General features: G+C 52.6%; 1 protein-coding gene and 1 non-coding gene across 4 annotated transcripts in view; one reads left to right on the plus strand and one right to left on the minus strand.

Annotated features, from left to right (window-relative positions):
* Window positions 1-514: 514 nt before the first annotated feature.
* Trnaa-agc lies at window positions 515-587 on the plus strand. The gene has a single exon. It is a non-coding gene; the product is annotated as a tRNA-Ala (tRNA).
* A 4,175-nt stretch (window positions 588-4,762) lies between these two features.
* Lrp5 (LDL receptor related protein 5) overlaps window positions 4,763-19,785 on the minus strand; it is a 79,025-nt gene continuing 64,002 nt past the window's right edge. For 2 of the 3 annotated variants that reach the window (XM_010635761.3, XM_010635760.2), the window contains 6 exons: window positions 15,709-15,945; window positions 13,884-13,994; window positions 12,249-12,485; window positions 11,087-11,226; window positions 6,372-6,469; window positions 4,763-5,138 (listed from right to left, as the gene is read on the minus strand). In XM_010635761.3, coding sequence (XP_010634063.2) covers window positions 4,877-5,138; window positions 6,372-6,469; window positions 11,087-11,226; window positions 12,249-12,485; window positions 13,884-13,994; window positions 15,709-15,945 — 1,085 coding nt within the window. In that variant the 3' untranslated portion in view covers window positions 4,763-4,876. Of the gene's footprint in view, window positions 5,139-6,371; window positions 6,470-11,086; window positions 11,227-12,248; window positions 12,486-12,519; window positions 12,950-13,883; window positions 13,995-15,708; window positions 15,946-19,785 lie in introns of those variants that run through there. The other variant, XM_010635762.3, reaches the window with a different exon arrangement.

A 19,785-nucleotide genomic window follows, 5' to 3' on the forward strand; every position in this document is an offset into this window, starting at 1 on the left:
CAAGCAGGCCTTCAGTTTCCCCCGCCCTCCCTCCGACCCTCCTGCAGCCAATCGTGGCTCTTGTCCCGCCCCTAACCCGTTTTTATTGGTCTTCCTCTCCAGCCCCCTACAACCCATTGGGTAGCCTGGCAACTCCTTTCCCTCTGCTCCAATTGGCTCACGGGCTTTGTCAATCAAGCTCGAGGTGAGCATTCTTTTCCCTAGGATATGACGGATCCGGAATCTCTAGGACCCTGGAGTCTGAGAAACAAATCAGAAATCCCGGGGAGCCTGGCCGGGTCTCCCTACGCCCTAGCAACAGCAGGTCCTCCGCTTGATAGACGCTTTGCACCGCCAATCCGAATAGCGAGTGCCTTTTAAAACAAAATAGAGCCAAACCAGTCGTGGCGGTGGAGCTCGGCGTGCAAAGGAACCAATGGGGTGGCGAGGTGACCCCCAGGCAGGGGTGTTGGGGGGGAAGACCGGTGATGACGTGAATCACAATATGCATCGGGGGCGGAAGTACTTCAGAGCTGGGGAATTAGCTCAAGTGGTAGAGCGCTCGCTTAGCATGTGAGAGGTAGTGGGATCGATGCCCGCATTCTCCATCCTTTTGTAAGGGAGAGAGTACTTTCTAGCAACTGTCCTACTTTAATAAAGTGACCCGGTCAAGATGATAGGGTGCTGCTAGGTATCTCTACCTGTGGCCCATCACTACCAGGAAAGAGACCCTCAACAAAAGGAGGTAGGATAGTCATTTTTGTCTTGGGGAAGGATTGACATCTGCGTTTTCCCAAAATGCTGGCCAGACCCCTCCACTGCCATCTCTCCTCTTGGAGAGTCAAGGTCTTAGACTTCAAAAGACCCACACCCCACACCAGCCAGGGCACCCAGGATTGCTCACCTTCTGCCCCTGAGAACAATCTGCCTCAACCTGGGGCAGAAATGAGGTTGCCAGGGCCGTGGAGTGACGTGTGCTTGGAACAATATGGTCACCCACTGGTGAGAGCCCTGTGGAGGGTGGGCTCACAGGCTGACTCTGAGGTCCTGTTGGGGTTGGTCCCCACACCACCTGGGAAAGAACAGGTGACCCTAGGGTAGCAGAAGAGTGCAGACTTCCTGGAGAGGTGGCATTTCATCCCATACGACATGGAGGACTGAGCCCTGCCTGGTCTCCTAGGTCTAAGCGGCAGAGCAAACAGTGGCACACATGCGCACACACACACACACACACACACACACACGTGGGGCTCTGTAGTACTGGGGAGGCAGGTGTGCCCCAGGTAGGATGGGAGACTGGTGACACAGATGATTCACTCATGAATGATTTTCAGGGACATTGCCACTCCCAGATGCTAACACCTCAGACAGGATCTGATCTCTCTCAACAAGTCCACCAGCTGCCCCAGTGCTGCTGGCTTGATCAATGATGGCCAGTGTAACTCAAAGAGGGCACGGTGCAATTGCTATGTGGCTTCCTCAGGCTGCCTTTGGGAGTTCAGGCCTGTGGAGAAAGTGGCAAACTTTGGCCGCCACTGATCTGGGCACTGGCTGCAGCATCTCTCTGCACCCACCCTTGTTCTTTGCACAGGCCCCAGCTGGCCTGATCTTCCTCTGCCTCACTGACTCAGACTCTTGAGGTCCAATACCTCTCACTTAGCATGTGCATTCTGTGCACCTTGGGTTGGGGCAACCCCAGAGCCTGAGGAGCTGAGACTCTAGCCATGCAAACATATCCCAAGGCCTTCAGTCCACCCTTCCAGCAAAACCTGTGGCCAGAGGCAGACTGTCTGGAAAGAAGTTATTGGTGGTAGCTTCAGAAAAGCATTATCATCCCCATTTATAGATTAGTTAACAGGCCCAGAAAGCATTCAGATGCCAGGCACAGCCATTTTGGTTGGGTAAGCTTGGCTGCGTGATCCAACCTTACTCTCCGGGTCTCTCTCTGTGAAGCATAGGTAGTAATACCTACCAGCCTGTGTCCACACTCTGAGCAGTGCTGGGTCAGGAAGACAGTAAACCAGGGCAGATGTTACACTGATCCAGCTGTTCAGAGGCACAAAGATAGCAAGGAACAGTCAGGCTGGTTGATTCAGAGTTAGGGAGGGAGATAAATAGATGGATAGATAGGGTGGGCATGCCAGGGAAAGAAACTAGAGAAGAGCTTCATTCAGTGGGGGACAGGCTGGAGTGATCACAGATCTGGGGGACTCTGAAGTTTTGCAAGTCAGGAAAGGAATTTGGAGTCTAGGCCCAGACAGTGGGAACCAGGGCAAGCTCCCCACACTTCAAAAAGGACAGAGTGAAGTAAGAATAGCAAGTGTCAGAGCAGCACAGGGCCCAGGGCGGGATGAGAGAGGCTGCTGAGAACCCCCAGGCAAGGGTTGGCTGCCAAGGGTAGAAGGGACAGCCGGGGACTGGTACCTGCCATCTGTGGCTGCCTAGGTAGGGCCCTGTGAGTCCTTTTATTCAATTCATCATTAGATGACTTGCCAGTTTCTGCTTCAGGCTCTTCCACCCCAGACCCAGGTAGGTCACAGGGACATGTATACGATAATGAAATAAGATGATCCAAACCTCGCTCGAGGTAAATGGGCTCCACAGGTCAGCAACTGTGGTGCACAGAGAATCTAGGTGGAGGGGCTAGAGTCCGGGAGGCTTCCTGGGGGAGCAGGTATCAGAGCTCAGCCCATTTCCTGTGGGCCAGGGGAACGAGGGACAGGGCTAGAGCCTAGAAATGTCTTGTAAGTCTTGCACTTGACACAGATCAGCCCCTGCATCCTAAAACGTCTACATTTCATGGGTCACCAACCTCGCCCCTTCGCCCTAGTCCTTGTGTAATTTAGTCTTTAATGTTTAACTGTTCAATCCATCTAGACTTAAAAACACATGCACATAAATATTTAATATTATCAAACATGCTCAGAAGTAGAGAAGAGTATAATGATGCCCTTTACTCTCTGCTCAGCTATTAATCCATAAACTCTGGGAACAGACACAGAGCCACCAAACGTTAACTCTATCAAGCAATGTGTTTAAAACATAGGATTTCATAAAAAGGACATTTTAATTCACGCATGCACTCAGATAAGGAAAGACAAACTCTGAAGAAAGACTTTAAGATCAACTTGAAGAAAATGACTCCACATTGTCTTTCTTCTTATTCTGTCACCAGGGCACAGCTCCCCCACCACTCCCCCAGGCTGGCCCAAAGCCGAGGGCTGCAGTGGGGCTGCCCTGGCAGAGAACATGCTCCAGAAGGGCTGGGACTGGTGTCCAGTAGCCGGCTGTCTAGCTTCTGGTGGGTCAGGCCAAGGCGCTAAGGCTGGAAGGAGCCAGATGGGTTCCAGTGGGAGATAAGGGGCTGACTCCCCTCCCCCAGGAGTCGGACCCCTCTGCTTCTCTTGTATTGGTACAGCAAGTTCAGCCCAGCTGGGGAGGAAGTACTTTCCTTCCTGCAAAGGACTACAGATAGCCAGAGCAGGGAAGAAGAGAACTACTGGGCTTGGTAATCACCCAGATGCCAGCAAGCTTCTGGGCTAAGAAAGAGAAGACATTTGGGTGGGAAAAAAGAGGCAGAGGTGTGGACTCAGGCAGAGACCACAAGGGAGGAGCCAGGAGGGCACTTTCTGGGGGGATACCAGCCCCCTGGGTCAAGGTGTGGTTGTTGCAGTAAGTGTCTCTAAAACAGAGATCCCAAGTTTCTGGCCTCCCTATGCAGGTGGCATGCCTGCCTGGCAGTGGAAATGCCCACAACCTGACCACATGGACGTCCAGCAGTTGGTCCTGCACGAGTCTCCCTCTCTCAGCTGTTGTCTCCTTCATCTACAACTGAAGACCCTTGGCATAGGCCAAGGGTTCTCTTCTGGGGTTCTGTTGGGAGGCCAGATTTGCTTGGGCACTTCGTCCCTCTCTGTGTTTCAGTTCTCAGGTGGAGCTGCACCAGCACCACGTGTGTCCTTGCTCTGACCTCTGCTTTCCAACACTTTGGTTGGGGTGAGGCCCTTGGTGCCCGTGACAGGCATTCATTCCCTCTCTTCCCTCTGAAGACGCACATGATCATCAGATTACTTCTCCATCTTTCCCCCTTTGGGAAGTGCCCACTGAGCAGGCACCAAGCTTTCTCTCTCCTCCAGTAGCACCCAAGTGCACACCACAGACCTCAGGCTTTGTTTTTCCAAATGCCTCAGGGGACAAGGGAACCCCTCCCTGCCACAAGGCAAGTGCAGGTCAGCAGAGTGAGGCTTGGCAGCCCCATCCAGTGGGGTCAGGAGGAGGTCTCTGGTCCCCTCATCACTGCCAGCATCCCTTAGCCAGCACACGAGAGGACAGATGGCAGCTAACATGGACCAAGGAGCAGCCCAAGCCCCAAGCACATCACCTGCAGGACCCAGTGCAGAAAGGACAGTGAGGGCATCAGCCTCAACACTTGAGAATTTGAAGGCAGCACCAGCTAAGCCTAAGATCAAGCCCAAAGCCCTCCAGGACTGCACAAGTCACATCTGGGGACAGGGATGCCTCCCAGGGAAGACTCCTCCTGAGGTCTCAGCCCTTCCCCATGGGAACCTAACAGAGGGACACAGGCACACCGCAAGACAAGCACAGAACAGCCACCCAGGGGTTGGCCTTCACTCCACGGGGACACTCACCTCAAATGCACATAGGGCATGAAAGAATGGCAGTTACATTTTTTTTTTAAAAAAATTAAGTTTATAAATATTTTCTCCACTGTACAAAGTTTCCCCATCCCCGCCCACCCTCATCACTGTTCACATTTCTCGTGTTTTTAAAATCCCAATTATATTTATTTATTTTTAAATCATAAAATATATTTTTTTCTTTGTTCATATTTAAAAATATGTACAGGGGCGCACAGAGGCCGGTGGGCCGGCCGAGGTCAGGATGAGTCCGTGCAGGGGGACGGCGGGGGTGGGAAGAGGTGGCAGTAGCTCCGCTCAGTCACAGGCGAGGGCGGGCAGCTGTCTTCCGCAGACAGGTACTGGCTGTGGGGTGTGGGTGGGGGTGGGTAGGGGTCTGAGTCCGAGTTCAAGTCCAGATAGTACTTGCTGGCCTTCCAACGGCTGGCACTGTAGTCGCTGTCACACACGTCTGTGCTACAGGGCGTCGTCGGGGGTGCCATGCCTCGAATGATGTACGGCCTGAAGAGGAGAGATTAAAAAAAAACTCCCCTCATCACATCTGCCCCGACATGGACTGAAGTTCTGGAGTAGGCTGGCCTGACTCAGCATTCAGCCCAGCCGAGTGGCCCTCTCTGAGCCTCAATACCCCCACAAGGAGAGAGTCCAAGGGCCTGCACCTACCTGGCAGGGCTGTTGAGCCTGGGGCCCTAACAAGAACTGGAGCCCCCAGGCCAAAGTTGCCTCTGGAGCATGAGACCTGTAGAACCTGCAGGGCTGACCTTGGGCAGTGACTAATTACTTAACCCCTCTGAGCTTCAGTTCCTCACTGATTAATGAGAGAGAATGAAACAGCCCCAGGAGGGGCTTGTGAGGATTCCATGAGATTCTGGATGGAAGGTGCTAGAAGCAGTACGTGGCCACGATATCATTTTGGTAAGTGCTGGAGATTATGGACCTCAAATGGTTCCACTGTGGGTTACAGCAGCTGGACCCTGCAGGTGTCTCCCAGCCTCATGGAGGCTCCCTGCATCCCGTAAAAGCCAGAAAGCCAGTAACACACTGCGTGACCTGAGTCTAAGGTAAGGATCGTGGTGTATAAGAGCCCTGGTCCCACCGTGGTGGGGACTTAATGGACCAGAAGGCAAATCCAGCATGAAGGCAGAACACATACCTAGGCAGATAGGCAGACAGCAGGAAGACATTTTGGAGGTGGGGCCCAGAGCAGGATGGTATAAGCAAAGGCACAAGGTAAGACAGTAGGCTGGGAGGGCTGGCTTGCCTGGCACAGATGTGACAACTCTGGGGACAGTGCAGGCAGGGCTACCGTGATGGAGATAGCTTAAGATGAGAAATGGAGGCTATAGCACTAGGGAGCTACTGCAAGTCCTTGAGCAGGGAGATGACCCAATACAGAGGGGATGGAAATGAGGTGGGTCTTTGCCTAAGGCAACTGTTCCCACCTCCAGGGAGATTGTTTTTCAGTCCGGGAGATTGCTTTTTAGTCCAGGAGTTCCCAAACCTGGCCACTAGATGGCAGGCAGCACCACCTCAGAAGGTTCTGCTGCTCCAGGGTCCCAGACACCAAGGACCCAAGGTTAAGTGTGCCTGAGCACAGGCTCTGGGCTCACCTCACCTACCCCATCAGGTGCTCCCTGGGGAAGCTGGGAAAGTCAAGGGAGAGCTGGGCCTGAACCCTATAAAATGGGAACAAGGCCTCCTTCCTGGCACAGGAAGGGGTGGGTGGGCTCCTACCTGTACGATCTGGTGGTGGCTGGAATGTTTGAAGAGTAGAACATGTCCATGTTGTACAGGGAGGGGTCTGTGGCTGGGGACGGTGGTGGGTTCAGGATCTGCAGAGAGGCAGACAGGGTCATTCCAGCCTCCCAGGCCCATGCATCTCCACCTACCCACTTGCTTCAAGCTTCGCCTATAGAGAGGAGGTTCTGTCCATGCCCCCCACTTTCTCTTTTGGGTTCTGGCCAGAGTTGATGAGATTCAGAAAGCAGAGGGGAGGTGACAGTCATGTTCTGAAGGTCAGCACAATTACAGCCATGGGCAGTGGGGGCACCTTCAGCCCAAGGGGTCCTCACCCCTCCAGAAGTTCCCCTAGCTCAGGCCTGCGCAGTCCTGTTTCTATGTCTGGCTATGAACTTGACTGGATCTGGTGTATGTGTCTGTATCTGTCTCTTTTATTTTTTTGAGATGGGTCTCACTATACAGTCCAGGATGGCCTTGAACTGTGTATCCCAAGCTGGCCTCGAGCTCGAGGTGATCCTCCTGCCTCAGCCAAGTGCTGGGATTACAGTGTGCCACCACACCCGGTTTCACAACGACTTCTCAACACAAACTTTGGAATTCTGCCCAAACCCTTCTAGGCTGGGTATAAGCGCTACTCCGCCGAGGGCCGAGGAGCAAGGGACAAAACTGGGGGAGAAGCTGCTGAGATGCAGATTCCCAGCAAGTCCTGCTGGTTCAGTGCCTCCTGACTTCTCAGGATCCTGTGAAGCACAGCTATGCCCTCTGCAGATAGGGCTGGGCCTGGCCTGGAAGGCCCTTCCCTGGGTGCTCGCCCTCAGCCCACCTGCTAATCCTCAGTTCACAGAGAGCACTTCCCCCCTCACAGGTGAATTCTGTTATTCCAGACACTCATGAGTTATGTGGTTAATCTCTGGATTAGAACTGGACTAACACAAGGGCACTGTGCCTGCTCACAAGTGCAAGGTCCTGAGTTCACGCCCTGGTACCAAAAAAAAACCAACTTCAGAAGAACTTGACTAACACAAGCCATCTGTATCTCTCAGCAAATTAAGAAAATTGTCAGAGTGCTGGATCATAGGCCTGCACTACCATGATGGGGTTACTTTTGTTTTGTTTTATTTTTTTGGTATGGGGGAACAAACTCAGGACCTTGCACTTTCGCAGCAGGTGTGGTGCCACTGAGCTAAATCTCCGGCCCTAAATTAAGAAAATTCATTCAGTACATTCAGTACATCTTACTACGTGCCATAAGGGCCAAAGCTTAAATACACAATACAAGATCATGAGGATGTTAACAGAAGAACAGGGAAAGAAACTGTTGTTGCTTTGCTTTTGTTTTTTGAAGTCTCGGGAATAGAACACAAGGTCTTTGTACTGAGATGTATCCCCATACCTCTTTCATTTTGAGACAGGGCCTTGTTACACCACTAAGCTGCTTAGGCTGGGTCAAATTTGTGATGCTCCTGCCTCTGTCTCTTAGAATCCTGAGATTACAGGTGCATACCACATCTGGCTAAGAAACTGTTATGTTTCAGATCTGGCGAGGAGACCTTTCAGAGTATGACCCAAAGAACTGGACACCATAAAAGACAGATTATTGCATTGAATAAATAGCAAAAATACTAGACTCCAAACCAAACAACAACAAAACAAACCCAAGAAACAAATATTTTCAACACATATCCCAAGTAGTGGACTAATGTCCTTAAAATACCTTTATTTACCTATCTATATAAATGAATGACCTTACAAGTCATTATGAGCAACACAGTATCAAAAGGATATGATCAAATCCTGCTAAGAAAATAAAACTAGAAAGGTCCTTAAACACACAAAAAAAGATGTTTGATGTTATTTGTGATGATGCCATTTTCCCCTTGGGTTACAAGAGAGGCGAGGAAGCTTGACAGGGACAGTCTTGCTGGTACAGCCCCCTGCTGGTGGGAAGATGAAGTGTCACCTATGGATGATACTCCGCTAATACTGTGGTGGTCAAAATGGTTGGTACACTCGGCCCTTTGGGGGACCTGCCAGGATCCAGGCACTCAGGCTGAGACCATCCTGCCCGTGACACAGAAGAAACAGAATGCAGGAATAGGAGAGGCAGAGTCAGGAGTACTGGGCTAGCCTGGGTCCCCCACCTACTGAGGAATGACGCAGGCTAGAGGTTCCACTGAGCTCCTTGACCTCCTCCTATGTGAAATGTAGATAAGGACAGCAGTGCCTCTCCCAGGATGGCTAAGCGCACACGACAGTGGGGGCCACAAGAGTGCTTAGAAGACTCTAGGTACATACTTCGTATCTTTTGGGTTTTCAAGAGTACATATGTCATAATCCCAGTACTACGGGAGGCTGAAGCAGGAGAATCACAAATTTGAGCCCAGTCCAGAAATTTAGCAAATTAGGGGGATGCTGTCTGAAAATGACAACAATAACAACAACAAAAACCTGGTGAAGCCACCGCCTGCTTCACAAGCACAAGGTCCAGAGTTCAATCCCTGGTACAAAAACAAACAAACAAACAAACAAAAAAAACCTCGTGAAATGAGAACAAAGCCAAAGGATTATGTCCATATCCCAATTATGATATTGTGGGGCAGTTATGAAAGATGTTACTACTGGAGAAAGGAGGCAGGGGGTGCAGGGGTTCGTTCTGATTTCCTGCAAGTGCACATAACTATAGTTTCTCAAGATAAACTCACTCTTTTTGCTGAGAAGATGAAGCCCATACCTTTCATACATACAGATGGGGGATGCGTGCAAGGAACCTGCTGCAGGACGTGCCTCTGGAGGGGTCCTTCTTGCAGTAAGTGGGGGCTTCTTTAGTCTATACATTATCCTGTATCCTTCTGAATTCTGTACCATAAACACATATTACTAAAGCAAAATAAACTAGCTAATTTAAAATAGCTGGCTCCTTATACAGTTTCTGTGGTGAAGGATGAAGTGTTATGAAATCAACTAAGGTGATGGTTGTACCCGTCTGTGAATATGCTAAAGCGTACTTTGAGTGAGTGAACTGTAAGGTTAAACAATAATGTGTTTAAATAAAACAGCTGGCTGGTCAGTGCCAAGTCCTTCTACCTAGCAAGATGCACAGCTCCCAGCTAAGCATGGGGAGGGAGACTATAATTTCCAGAGCTCCCTATGCAGACACAGAGGGTGACAGGAATACCACTGGCCTCTGACAGGGTCCTGGCACCCTGAGATGGTTCCGTGGGGCTGCAAAGAGTCGGTAGCAGCAGGAGCAGAATGGGGGCAGTCTCAACTCCAGGCTCCAGCTCTGTGCTTCCTTTGCCCCTAAAAATAGGCCCTGGAGCTACCAGAAGGCCCAGTTCCTGTCCTGCAGCCCAGAGATAACACCTCCCTCAGTCCTCTCCTCCCAGGGCCTGCCAGGGTCAGGGGCGATTAGGAGGTGCCAACATGCAGAAGGATGCCCAGAGGAGGAAGGAACAGCGCTGGCAAGGTGGGGCTCCTCGGTGGGACAGGGAAACTCAAAGAGCTGTTCTTACCTTAGAGGAACATCTGGCTGCAGGAAGATTTGGGTTTGGGAAGACTACAGGACTTACAGAGTGTTCAAAGTCTGACCCCAGTGCTTAAATACAGAGGTTCCCCTAATGTGGTTTCGCTTTCTGTGGTTTCAGCTACATGTGGTTAACCACAGTCTGAAAATATTAGTATTTGTCTGACTCTCTTAAGAGACAGAGACCACAGTCACATAACATTACAGCATATCACTGTAATTATTCTGGTTTATTATTAGTCACTGCTAATCTCTTATCGTGCCTAACGTATAACTAACTTTATCATAGGTCCCCGTGTACAGGAAAAACACAGTGTATGTGTGTCTGGTACTACCTGTGGTTCTGGGGGATCACGAGATATATCCCCAGGGGCTGGGAGGGACCACGATATGCAAATTCCAGCATGCAGCAAGCTCACTTGGGCACCCTCAGGCTGGGCTCTCAGGAACAGGGTTCTCCCAGCACCTTGGGAAGGGCCCCTTAGTGCTTCACTCTATAATCACTTTGCTCTAGGCCAGCCCCTCACTGACTTGGGCTGCCAAAAGTTCCAGGGAATGTTTTAGCCACAAAAACCACCCTGTCTGTCCTTGAGGAAGCAATCCAGGTAACCTCTGGGAATGAGCAAGGCCCAGGGTGGGCATCCAGGGTGATCCTGGTGGAGAGGCAGACAGGAAATTCACAAACTAGACAGACCCAGCAGGGCAGCAGAGGGCTTGGGCACTGTAGAGCAAGACCAGGGCACAAAGACAGGGTGCCACCCAGGTACCAAGATGACCCTGGGAACAGCCCTAGGAGGCAAAAAGCAGGGACAAGCTTTCAGTTCTGGGTATTATTAGGTGGTTTCCAGACCATCCACAACAAATAAGGACTTTGTTTTTTCCTGTTTTTCATTTTTTGAGATAGGGTCTCGCTATGTAGTTGAGGCTGGCCTTGAACTCGCGGGCAATCCTCCTGCCTCAGCCTACCAAGTGCTACCTACCACAACTGGCTCAAAGGTTTTCTAAATAAAGTAATGCCATTAAAGCTTTAAAAAGCCAAGAGGGGATGGATAGGGAAGGAAACACACCTCACCATAAGGTCCCAGGAAGGCTCCCCAGCCAGCACTGATGTAGAAGCCAGAGCTGGCCGGCCACTCCCTCACCCTCCTAGACCCACGGGCCCATCCACCCCACTCACCCCACTCACCGGTGGGTAAAGTGTGGCTTTCGTGCTGGATGAGCTGCTGGATGAGGCCCCAGTGACGTGATTCCGGTCATAGAGGGGTGCACCGCTCCGGCCCCCCATGAGGCTCACGGAGCTCATCATGGACTTGCTACAGGAGATGCCTGCCCGGGGAGGGGACAAGGTGGGTCAGACATACCCCCTGCCTCTGCTCCTGCTGCCCGAGAACCAGATTGGGGTAAGTCCTATCTGACACATGTCCCTGCTTGCTGCAGGCCACTTGGGCCACCACAGTTGGGGCTTTCTGAGTCTCCTGTGTAAGATGGGGAGATGCACAGCACCTGCTCAGAGGGGCATATGGGCTTTTGGGAGGGATCCCGGGAGGGGATCAGCACAGAGCATGCCAGGCACAGACAGGGGCCTATTCTCTGGGGGCTGCATGACAGTGACACTGACACCAACACAAGCTTCCAGATCTCTTGAGAAACCCCTGCCACCCCATTCTCCCTGCTCCTGTACCCAGATGCCAGAGGTGGGGATGGGGGTGAAGCAAAAGAAGAGCCCAGGGATGGGCAGGTCCAGAGCAATGCCCATAGTGGCCCTGGAACTGCAGGCTTTCTACTCTTACAGGGACACCACAGGGCACAGCACCAACTGACCCTACTTCCTTGGATGCACCATGACCGCTGATATGAACCAGCCCGGTTCAGCCCTGTGGTGTGGACCCCTGGGCATCTGTACACATAACCCGAATTCCTAGTGAGGAAGCAGCTCACAGGTATAACTGCCCAGCTACAGTCCACACTGCACTCCAGGTAAGACTGCCTGTCACAGGGAGTAGCTCCTTTGGCCCTAGAGAGAGCCCAGCTGCACCCCATACTCATTTCTACGGGACATATGTTTTGAGGACAACTCAGGGAATATCCTACAAGAATGCTGAAGGCCAAGTCCAAGGAGTTTTCCCTACACTTCCAATGCCAAAGGACGGGCTGTAGCATGCAGGGCTCTGTGTGGAGAAGGGTGCTGATGCCAAGCGTGGGCTTGCAGGAAAGCCCGAGTGCAGTGCTAGACTAGCAACGTCTGTCACACACCCAAAGAGGAGTGCAAGAGCCGCATCCCTCCCCACATCCTGCCCGGACAAGTCACCCACCTCTGCCCAAGCCTGTGCACACCTCGGGCTCCTTACCTGGGAAAGAACCATGCTGCGAGCCACCCGGGGCTATGAAATTGAGGGGCACATGGGGGGTCCCGCTGACATACTCATGCGGGAAGGGCCCATTGGCCCCTGCATAACGCTGGCACACCACACGCTGGCACACGAAATAGAGCCCGCCCATGATGAAGAGCGTGAGGATGATGCCAATGACAGGTCCGATGGCGCTGCTGTGGGCTGGGGTCTCATCAGAGGGCGGCTTGGTAATTTCTGCCACAGGACGAGGGGAGGAGATGGTCAACATCACTCCCAAGGGACGGGCCCTCCCGTGGGTCACCCTACAGGGGCTGGCTGTGCCCTAGCACCCATAGGCAGAGGTGTGAGAAAGGAGGGTAGGCCTGGGGACAACACTCACCTTTGCCTGCAGCTCCTTGGCCTGCTACAGTGCTTACCTCCCCTCCTCTGCCTGACTGTCCTGCCCTCCCACCTGAAGGTTCTTGAGGACACTCATACACCTTCTGTCAGCGGCCCTCAGTGGCGGCCAGAAATGAACGCCTCAGGTACCCTGGGTGTCAGGTGTGTGACAGAAGGTCGGCCAGGAGGCCCCTGGAGTGCGGTATGCAGAGCTGCCACCAGGCTGCAGGTGTAGGGCAGGGATCTGCTGGGTGGGTTCTCAGCTGTTCAGCAGTGAGGCCTCCAGAGCAGAGAAGGCATGTGCAGACCCCCAGGATCAACTGGAAAATGCGCGTTCACCGTCCCATCAGCTGCCCCAGTGACCTTGAGGACATCAGCTACATCCTTCCCAGCAACTCTAGCCCAGAGTAATGCGGGGAGGACTACTGGCTCTGGGACAAGCATCGGCTGACAGTCACTCTAGAGGCCCTGACACAGATTCTCGCCCAAGCCCCAGACTGGAAAGCTGCCAAGTGGAGGGGGACCCTGGTAGCCCCTGGCTCTGCTATCTGGCCCAGGCCATGATCACGAGATGGCGCCTGAGGTGTCTGCCCTAGGCTGGAGTGAAGTACTCCCACTGAACTTCATGGAAATCTCTGCCCTACCCCCTGCTTCCCTCCCGCTTTTGCTTCAAAGCTCTCAGCCCAGTCCCCTGAAGCAGATGAGTAACCATGTTCCCACTTATGTCCATACACCCTACTTCCTGCCTAGAACTCCAGCTCCAATCCTGTCCGAATCAGACTTTCAAGAGCGATGGCCTCCAGGAATCCTTCCCTGACTGTCCTGGACACTCGCCTTCTAATCCCTGTACCCTTCATGGCACGCATCACGCCATTCAGGGGATGTATGTGACAGAAATGTATGTGACATGTGTGCTGTGTATGTGTGAACACGCGCACATTGCTCCTCCTCAGACTGTAGGCTGCAACCTGCCCCAGGACAGATGCTACAAAGTAAAATCCCTGTGGCAGAAGCATGGCCGATGGGCAGCCTTCTACACAGTAGGTTCACGCCTAGGCAGATGCCACAGTGGGCCCAGCCACTGTGCCTCTGTCCCTGCAGGCCTTCTGTCCTCTCAGTTCAGCCCCCTTCTGGCTACTGCCTCCCCAAGGCCAAGTGCGCCCAACAGTTCAGGCCTGCCCAGAACATACACCTCCCCTTAAGACTCCACACTGTGTGTGTGGGCGACCCCATCCCTGCTAGAAGCCAGCTCACCACACATGAGCTCATCAGAGCCGTCCACACAGTCAGGGAAGGAGTCACACTGCTGCTTGATGAGGACACACTGGCCACTGGCACACCGGAACTGGTTGGGCAGGCAAACAGCTGCAAGGAGGAGCCGTGAGTTCAGAGAGGCCAGAGGGCCACCAGCACCTCTGGTCCTGTCCCCCAAGACCCAGCCACAAACAGCCAACAGACAGACCCCTTTCTAGGACAGGCCCAGAAGTGGTCATGGAAAACCCACCCTGACAACCCTGTCCCAAGTAGGGACAGGCAAGGAGGAGACCTCAAAGGCCCGCCTGCCCCCCAAGAGGCATCTGCTGGACATTACCCTGGGTCAGGCCTGCACAGAGCAAGGATGACAGCCTCTGCCCCAAGGTCCTCCCAGGGTACTGGGGAGGTGGTAACGTGGGGTCCTGAGACACCCCTAGGAAAGGCATCACCTCCCTAGTGCACAGGGTGGGGTGCACAACAGAGCTCTAGAAGGCAGAAGCAGCCCTCGCAGGGAACTGTGCAGCCTGGCCCCGCTTATGGGAGAAGGAGAGTGAGCAGGATGGGCACCAACAGCAGCCTCTTCCAATGTCCCCAGATGCTGGCCAGCCATATCCACGGCACTTCCAGGAAGGCACCTGCTGGGGTTCAAGCATCGCCCAGCTCAATGAGCCTCTATCTGACTCCCCACCCATCCTGCCCCAGGTGCCTACCCTGGGAATGGCAGACAAGGGCCCTGTCCCCTAGATGAAAGGGATGACTTGCTGGTGGCAGAGTGGGGAGGAGGCTGGGGAGCAGCATTGAGCCTGAGCTTGTAGGAGGTTTGTCATCGGCACCACATCCCACACCAGGAAGAGCACGGGAAGGGCAGTAAGAGATGGCTTCCAAGAAGAGCTCATGGTCAATCGCTGCTGCCAGGCCAGGTCTCCTGGGCAGACCCTCCCTTAAAGGACTTGGTAGTGAATTTCTGGGCTCTGTCACCAGCGATTCAGCTCTCCTGATTTAGCATGAGAGCAGCCAATATGTAAATGAACATAGGCTTGGCTGATGCCTTTGAAACTTTATTCACAGAAATAAGCAGCAGGCTACATCTGGCCTGTGGTCCACAGCCTCTACCAAATTCTCAGAGGGTCAGTGAGCTGCAGAGATTTGTTGTGGCTTTATGGATTACCCCCAGCCCTCATCTATAACACATCTGCGCATCACGAAGGAGGAGAGAGGCATGTGAGAAAAGGACCTGGTGGTTTTCAGAGAGGCAGCAAGAGTGACCACAGTTCCATGGCAGGTCTGGGATCATGGTGCTAACATGCGGTAGGCAGCCAACCAAGCATGTTCTCTATTAAAGGGAAATTCAGAGCAACAGTATGTTTCACTGTCAAGATCTACAAGAAGACCCTGCTGGGGAGACTGGGCCCAGGTAGTAAGCGTTATTCCACAGACTGCTCAGTGGTACACAGCGCTGCTGCTTAGGACGGGGGTACACTAGGGTGTGAGTCATGGAAATGTGCAACCAACTACAGGATTTAGCTTGGGTTTCTGCAAAATACTTGATTGAAAGCAAGAAGGTGAGACATATCTGCCTTCATGTCAGCTGGCCAGTGAAGAGATGGGGTCAGACTGCAGCGGGTCCCTGTTGAACCTAATGCTAACTGTGTTTCCTCCCAGGCTGTGGAGGACCTGATGGTCTTCCTCCATGTGAAGCTCCAGGTAGAGCTCCTATTCATGGGAGTCTGGATAGAGCCCCCAACTCCCAGTCCAAGTGGCCTTGGCACAGCCTGAGTGTGACCACCACTGAGGAAGATGGCAGGCAGCCAAGGCGGGGGCTCACCATCACAGTCAGCCTCATCAGAGCGGTCCTGGCAGTCAGCCTCGCCGTCGCACCGCAGACGCAGGTCCACGCACTGGCCACGCGCACAGGGGAACTGGGCAGCGGAGCACACAGGGCAGCCCTCCTCATCACTCTGGTCGTCGCACTCAGGGAATCCGTCACAGCGCCAGGCCCCAGGGATGCAGTCGATTTCCCCAGTGGCACAGGCAAACTGGTCAGGCGAGCAGGTAGGAGGCTCTGAGGGCAGGACAGAGAATACGGTCACACAGTCCTGCTCATCAAACCTGGCTAGGTGTGTCAGGGCTGCAAAGCAAAAGGCAGGCTCCAGTTGGCACCAGCTCCACAGTCTGAGATGCCAGGCTGTGTACCCAGTCAGCCTCCAGCATGGTGTCTCCTGCACTGTCCAGCAGAGCCACAGCAGGAGTGAGATATGTGCTGCAAGATACTCTGGGCAAGATGCCTAATGGAAACCTGTGATTTCAGCAGCCACTACATCCGACATGGCAGATAACAGGTAGAAAAACCAGCCCTGACTGCTGAGGAGCTGGGCCAGTCACTCCTCAGTCTTGGTCTCCCCACAGACACCCTGAGGGCCCAGGTGCAGGCCAGGCTATGGATCCAGCATATATCAGCATGCCAGCCTGGGTACACCTGAGTGCTACCACACAGCAGGAGGTATAGAGACAGAGTAGGTGGTCAGCACCCACACCAGGAAAGGTGGTCAGGACTCTCCCATGGCCATCACATCCAGAGCCTGGTGGGTGTTGACAGAGGACTCGGTCACAACAGCCTGGGTACCCTGCTGAGGAGTGGCTAAGGACAGGCAGAGAAAAGAGGCTAGAATACTCTCAGGGGGAGTAGCACAAGCACATCCTGCCAGAGGTCACTGAGGGTGGTAGTGGAGGAGGGCCAAGGGCACTTCCTCCTGGTGATCACAGAAGTTGCTCACACCCTCAGACTCACCAACAGAGTAAATACTTATCGTTTTACGTTGCCTCTGTGTCCATTTGAATAGGGGCTGAACTTTGTCACACCAGGAGTGGGGTATGATCGGGCTCCAAGTGGGCTCTGACTCCATTTGTCACTATCAACAACCCAGATATTTGCCCTATAGAACTGCCCACTGTGACCATCTCCCTCTGGGACAGTTACATGCAGCCTGTTTGGCTGACCCTACTGACCCTACATCCTGCATGACTGTGCAGAGAGGCCACTGTGACCATCTCTCCCTCAGTGTGACCTCCTGGGACCCATGCCTTTTTGCTCTACATGCACCAATCAGACTTGCCAAGGGAAACCCAAGAAAGCCACTGGCCCACGGGTCACCTGTCTCTCTCTCTCTCTCTCTCTCTCTCTCGGTGGTAGGGGCACTCCTTCAGGGTGTGTAAGCATTTAAACCTTCCTTTCTCCCTCCCACCCACCCTCCTTTCCTCTCTTTTTGTGGTGCTGGGATGGAACCCAGAGCCGTGTGCACACGAGGAATGCACTGTACCACTGAGCTGTACCCCTAGCCTTTATTTCCATCTTATGTCTCACCTAAGTGTTGGGGGATGCTCTCCAGCTTAACAACCCTAAATTAAAACAGCAGCTCAGGCCAAGTGCAAGTTAGGGCTAGGCACACAGTAAATGTGCAGTGACAGGGGCACAGACAAAGCACAGTACTAGGGCACCAGCAGAGAGAAGCCAGGGCTCAGCTTCAGCTTTCCCCCATTTCCCAAGATTCCCCCACCTCTGTATGGAAAATAACACAAAACGAGCTGAGAGTGGTCTGGGAGAAGGGAAGGCAGGGAGAGCCTGAGTGCTACTTTAATGCTGAACAACAGTCCTCCACGTGCCTGAAATCTGAGCAAAGGAAGAACAGGACTTCAAGCAGCCATGATACATGTAAGTTCTGCACATCTGGCACCCACATGCTGATCCTTAACTGCCGAGTTCATCCAGGGATAAACAGTAGAGTAAGGACCTGAACAACGACGAGAGCCCTTAGGAAACAGAAGCCTGGCTGCCCCCACTGGACTCAGCCAAGGTAGAATCTGCCAGGATCAGCAGAAATCTGGGCACGCTGCTGCTTCCACAGACATGGACCAGAAAGAAAAGGCTCTGTCCTCTCGGGGACCCGCAGTCCAGGCATCTGTGGATGAAGGGTAGGGGCAGAACAGGGCAGGACAGTCCTGAGTACCCAGGATCTCCATTTCCTTATCTCTCAAACTTAAGAAGCCACCGCAGGCTGCAGGTGCCACGTGAGGAGTAACTGGAGGTGGGGAGTCAAAGTCACCCGGCCAGGGAGAGGCTCAACCAGCAGAGGCTCAAAGCAGTGCTACCAGAACACTGATGCAACATGAGCCACACCTTGCTGAGCTGGCTCCTGTCACTTTCCAGGGTTCGCAAGTGAGAACTGTGGCAAATCCTCCCGTGATCTTCCCAGAGAAGTGGCCACAGAAGGTTGAAAAGTGCACCGTAAATGTACAACAGGGCTGCAAGGAGACACCTCGAGTCTTGGTGCAAGAGGGGCCCCCAAAACAGGGCCCAGGGCTGGGTCAGCATGGCGCACTCTATACTCTGTGGCTGCTGTAGGAAGCCAGGCATCTGCAGAAACTATGCAGACTGATGTGCTCAGGCCACGAATGCATGTGAACTCTAGGCTGGCCCTTGGGGAAGAGCTGCCCAGGAGCTCAGAGAGTGTCCCCTCTGCTCTGCACCAAGCTCTTCTGAGGTCTGAGGTATGAGGCAGGGTGGGAGAAATCTCCAGAAGGCCAGGCCCTGTGTATGGCCCCATCCCTGAGCACATGGGCAGTAGCCAGTCTCTCCCAGAGAAGAATGAGCTGCTGAAAGAGTAGTTATCTCCATTCTGAGCTGGAGTCCCATGAGTTTCGAGTGGGGCTGGGCAAGGGGTGAAGCCTGATCTCCAGGAGCTCACTAGCTGAGACTGGTCTGGGGGAAGGGAAGGTGGGGAGAGTCTGAGTGTTACTTTTATGCTGAACAATAGTCCTCCACATGCCTGAAATCCGAGTAAAGAAAGAACAGGACTCCAAGCAGTCATGATACATTCAAGTTCTCCACATCAAAGAAAACAGGACAGCACAGAAATGGCACAACCAGGGCCACCTAGGGGTCAGGCTTCACCATGATGAAGCTGAAGACTGTCACTTTTATTACTACAGCAATCCCTATCACATAGCACCTGGCATTCCTACATGCCACACGTCAAGGGCCACACAGACTACTGTTACTTACAACGACGTGCCAGGTTAAGTCTTTAGTTTCAGAGGAGAAAGTGAAGACTCAGAGAGGGCAAGTGATCCGCCTGGGTGTGTTTAGCTGGGAAGTCCCAGAAATGGGATTTGAACCCAAAGTTGACCTTAAAGTTCATTGTCTTGACTACCTACCACATCACCATGTACCTCAGGGAAAGAAGGGTGTAAAAGGTAGGAGGAAGGAAAAAGATCTTAAGAGTTAGACTTCATGGCTGGGGATTTAGCTCAGTGGTTCCACCACCTGCCTCCCAAGCACAAGGACCCAAGTTCAATCCCCAATACCAAAAATAAGTTAGACTTTAACATGCCTGTCAGCAATTGGTAACTCAAGTGGGAGAACTCAGGAAAGATATAGATGACTGCTCAGTACTATCGTTCACCTGGATCTAATAAGGTTTTCAGAACACTCCACCCAACAATAGCAGAAGCCATACTTTCTTCAAGTGCACCCAGGAACATTCACCAAGGTGGGCACCTAAGTAAACGTCAAAGAACATAAATCGTACAAAGTAAGCTCTTCCCAAGGAGAAATTAAACTAGAAATCAGAAACAAAAGAATGACTGGAACATCCCCAACTACTTGGAGATTAAGCAACACACCTCCAAATAACTCAGGAACAAAGAAATTGTCTCAGAAGAAATTTTTAAAATATCTGAACTATATGAAAACAAAAACAGAAATTATCTAAATTTGGAGGATGTAGAAAAAGCAGTGCTTAGAGGGAAATTTAGAGCACTAAATGCATATACACTTGTGTATGCCTATGTATATTTGAGTTTTAGAGCTGAATACAAAAATGAAGAGAAGATAGACAGTGGAGAT

The sequence above is a fragment of the Fukomys damarensis genome, unplaced genomic scaffold (genome assembly GCF_012274545.1).
Source record: "Fukomys damarensis isolate Sample0158 unplaced genomic scaffold, DMR_v1.0_HiC HiC_scaffold_27, whole genome shotgun sequence".
NCBI lineage: Eukaryota > Metazoa > Chordata > Mammalia > Rodentia > Bathyergidae > Fukomys > Fukomys damarensis.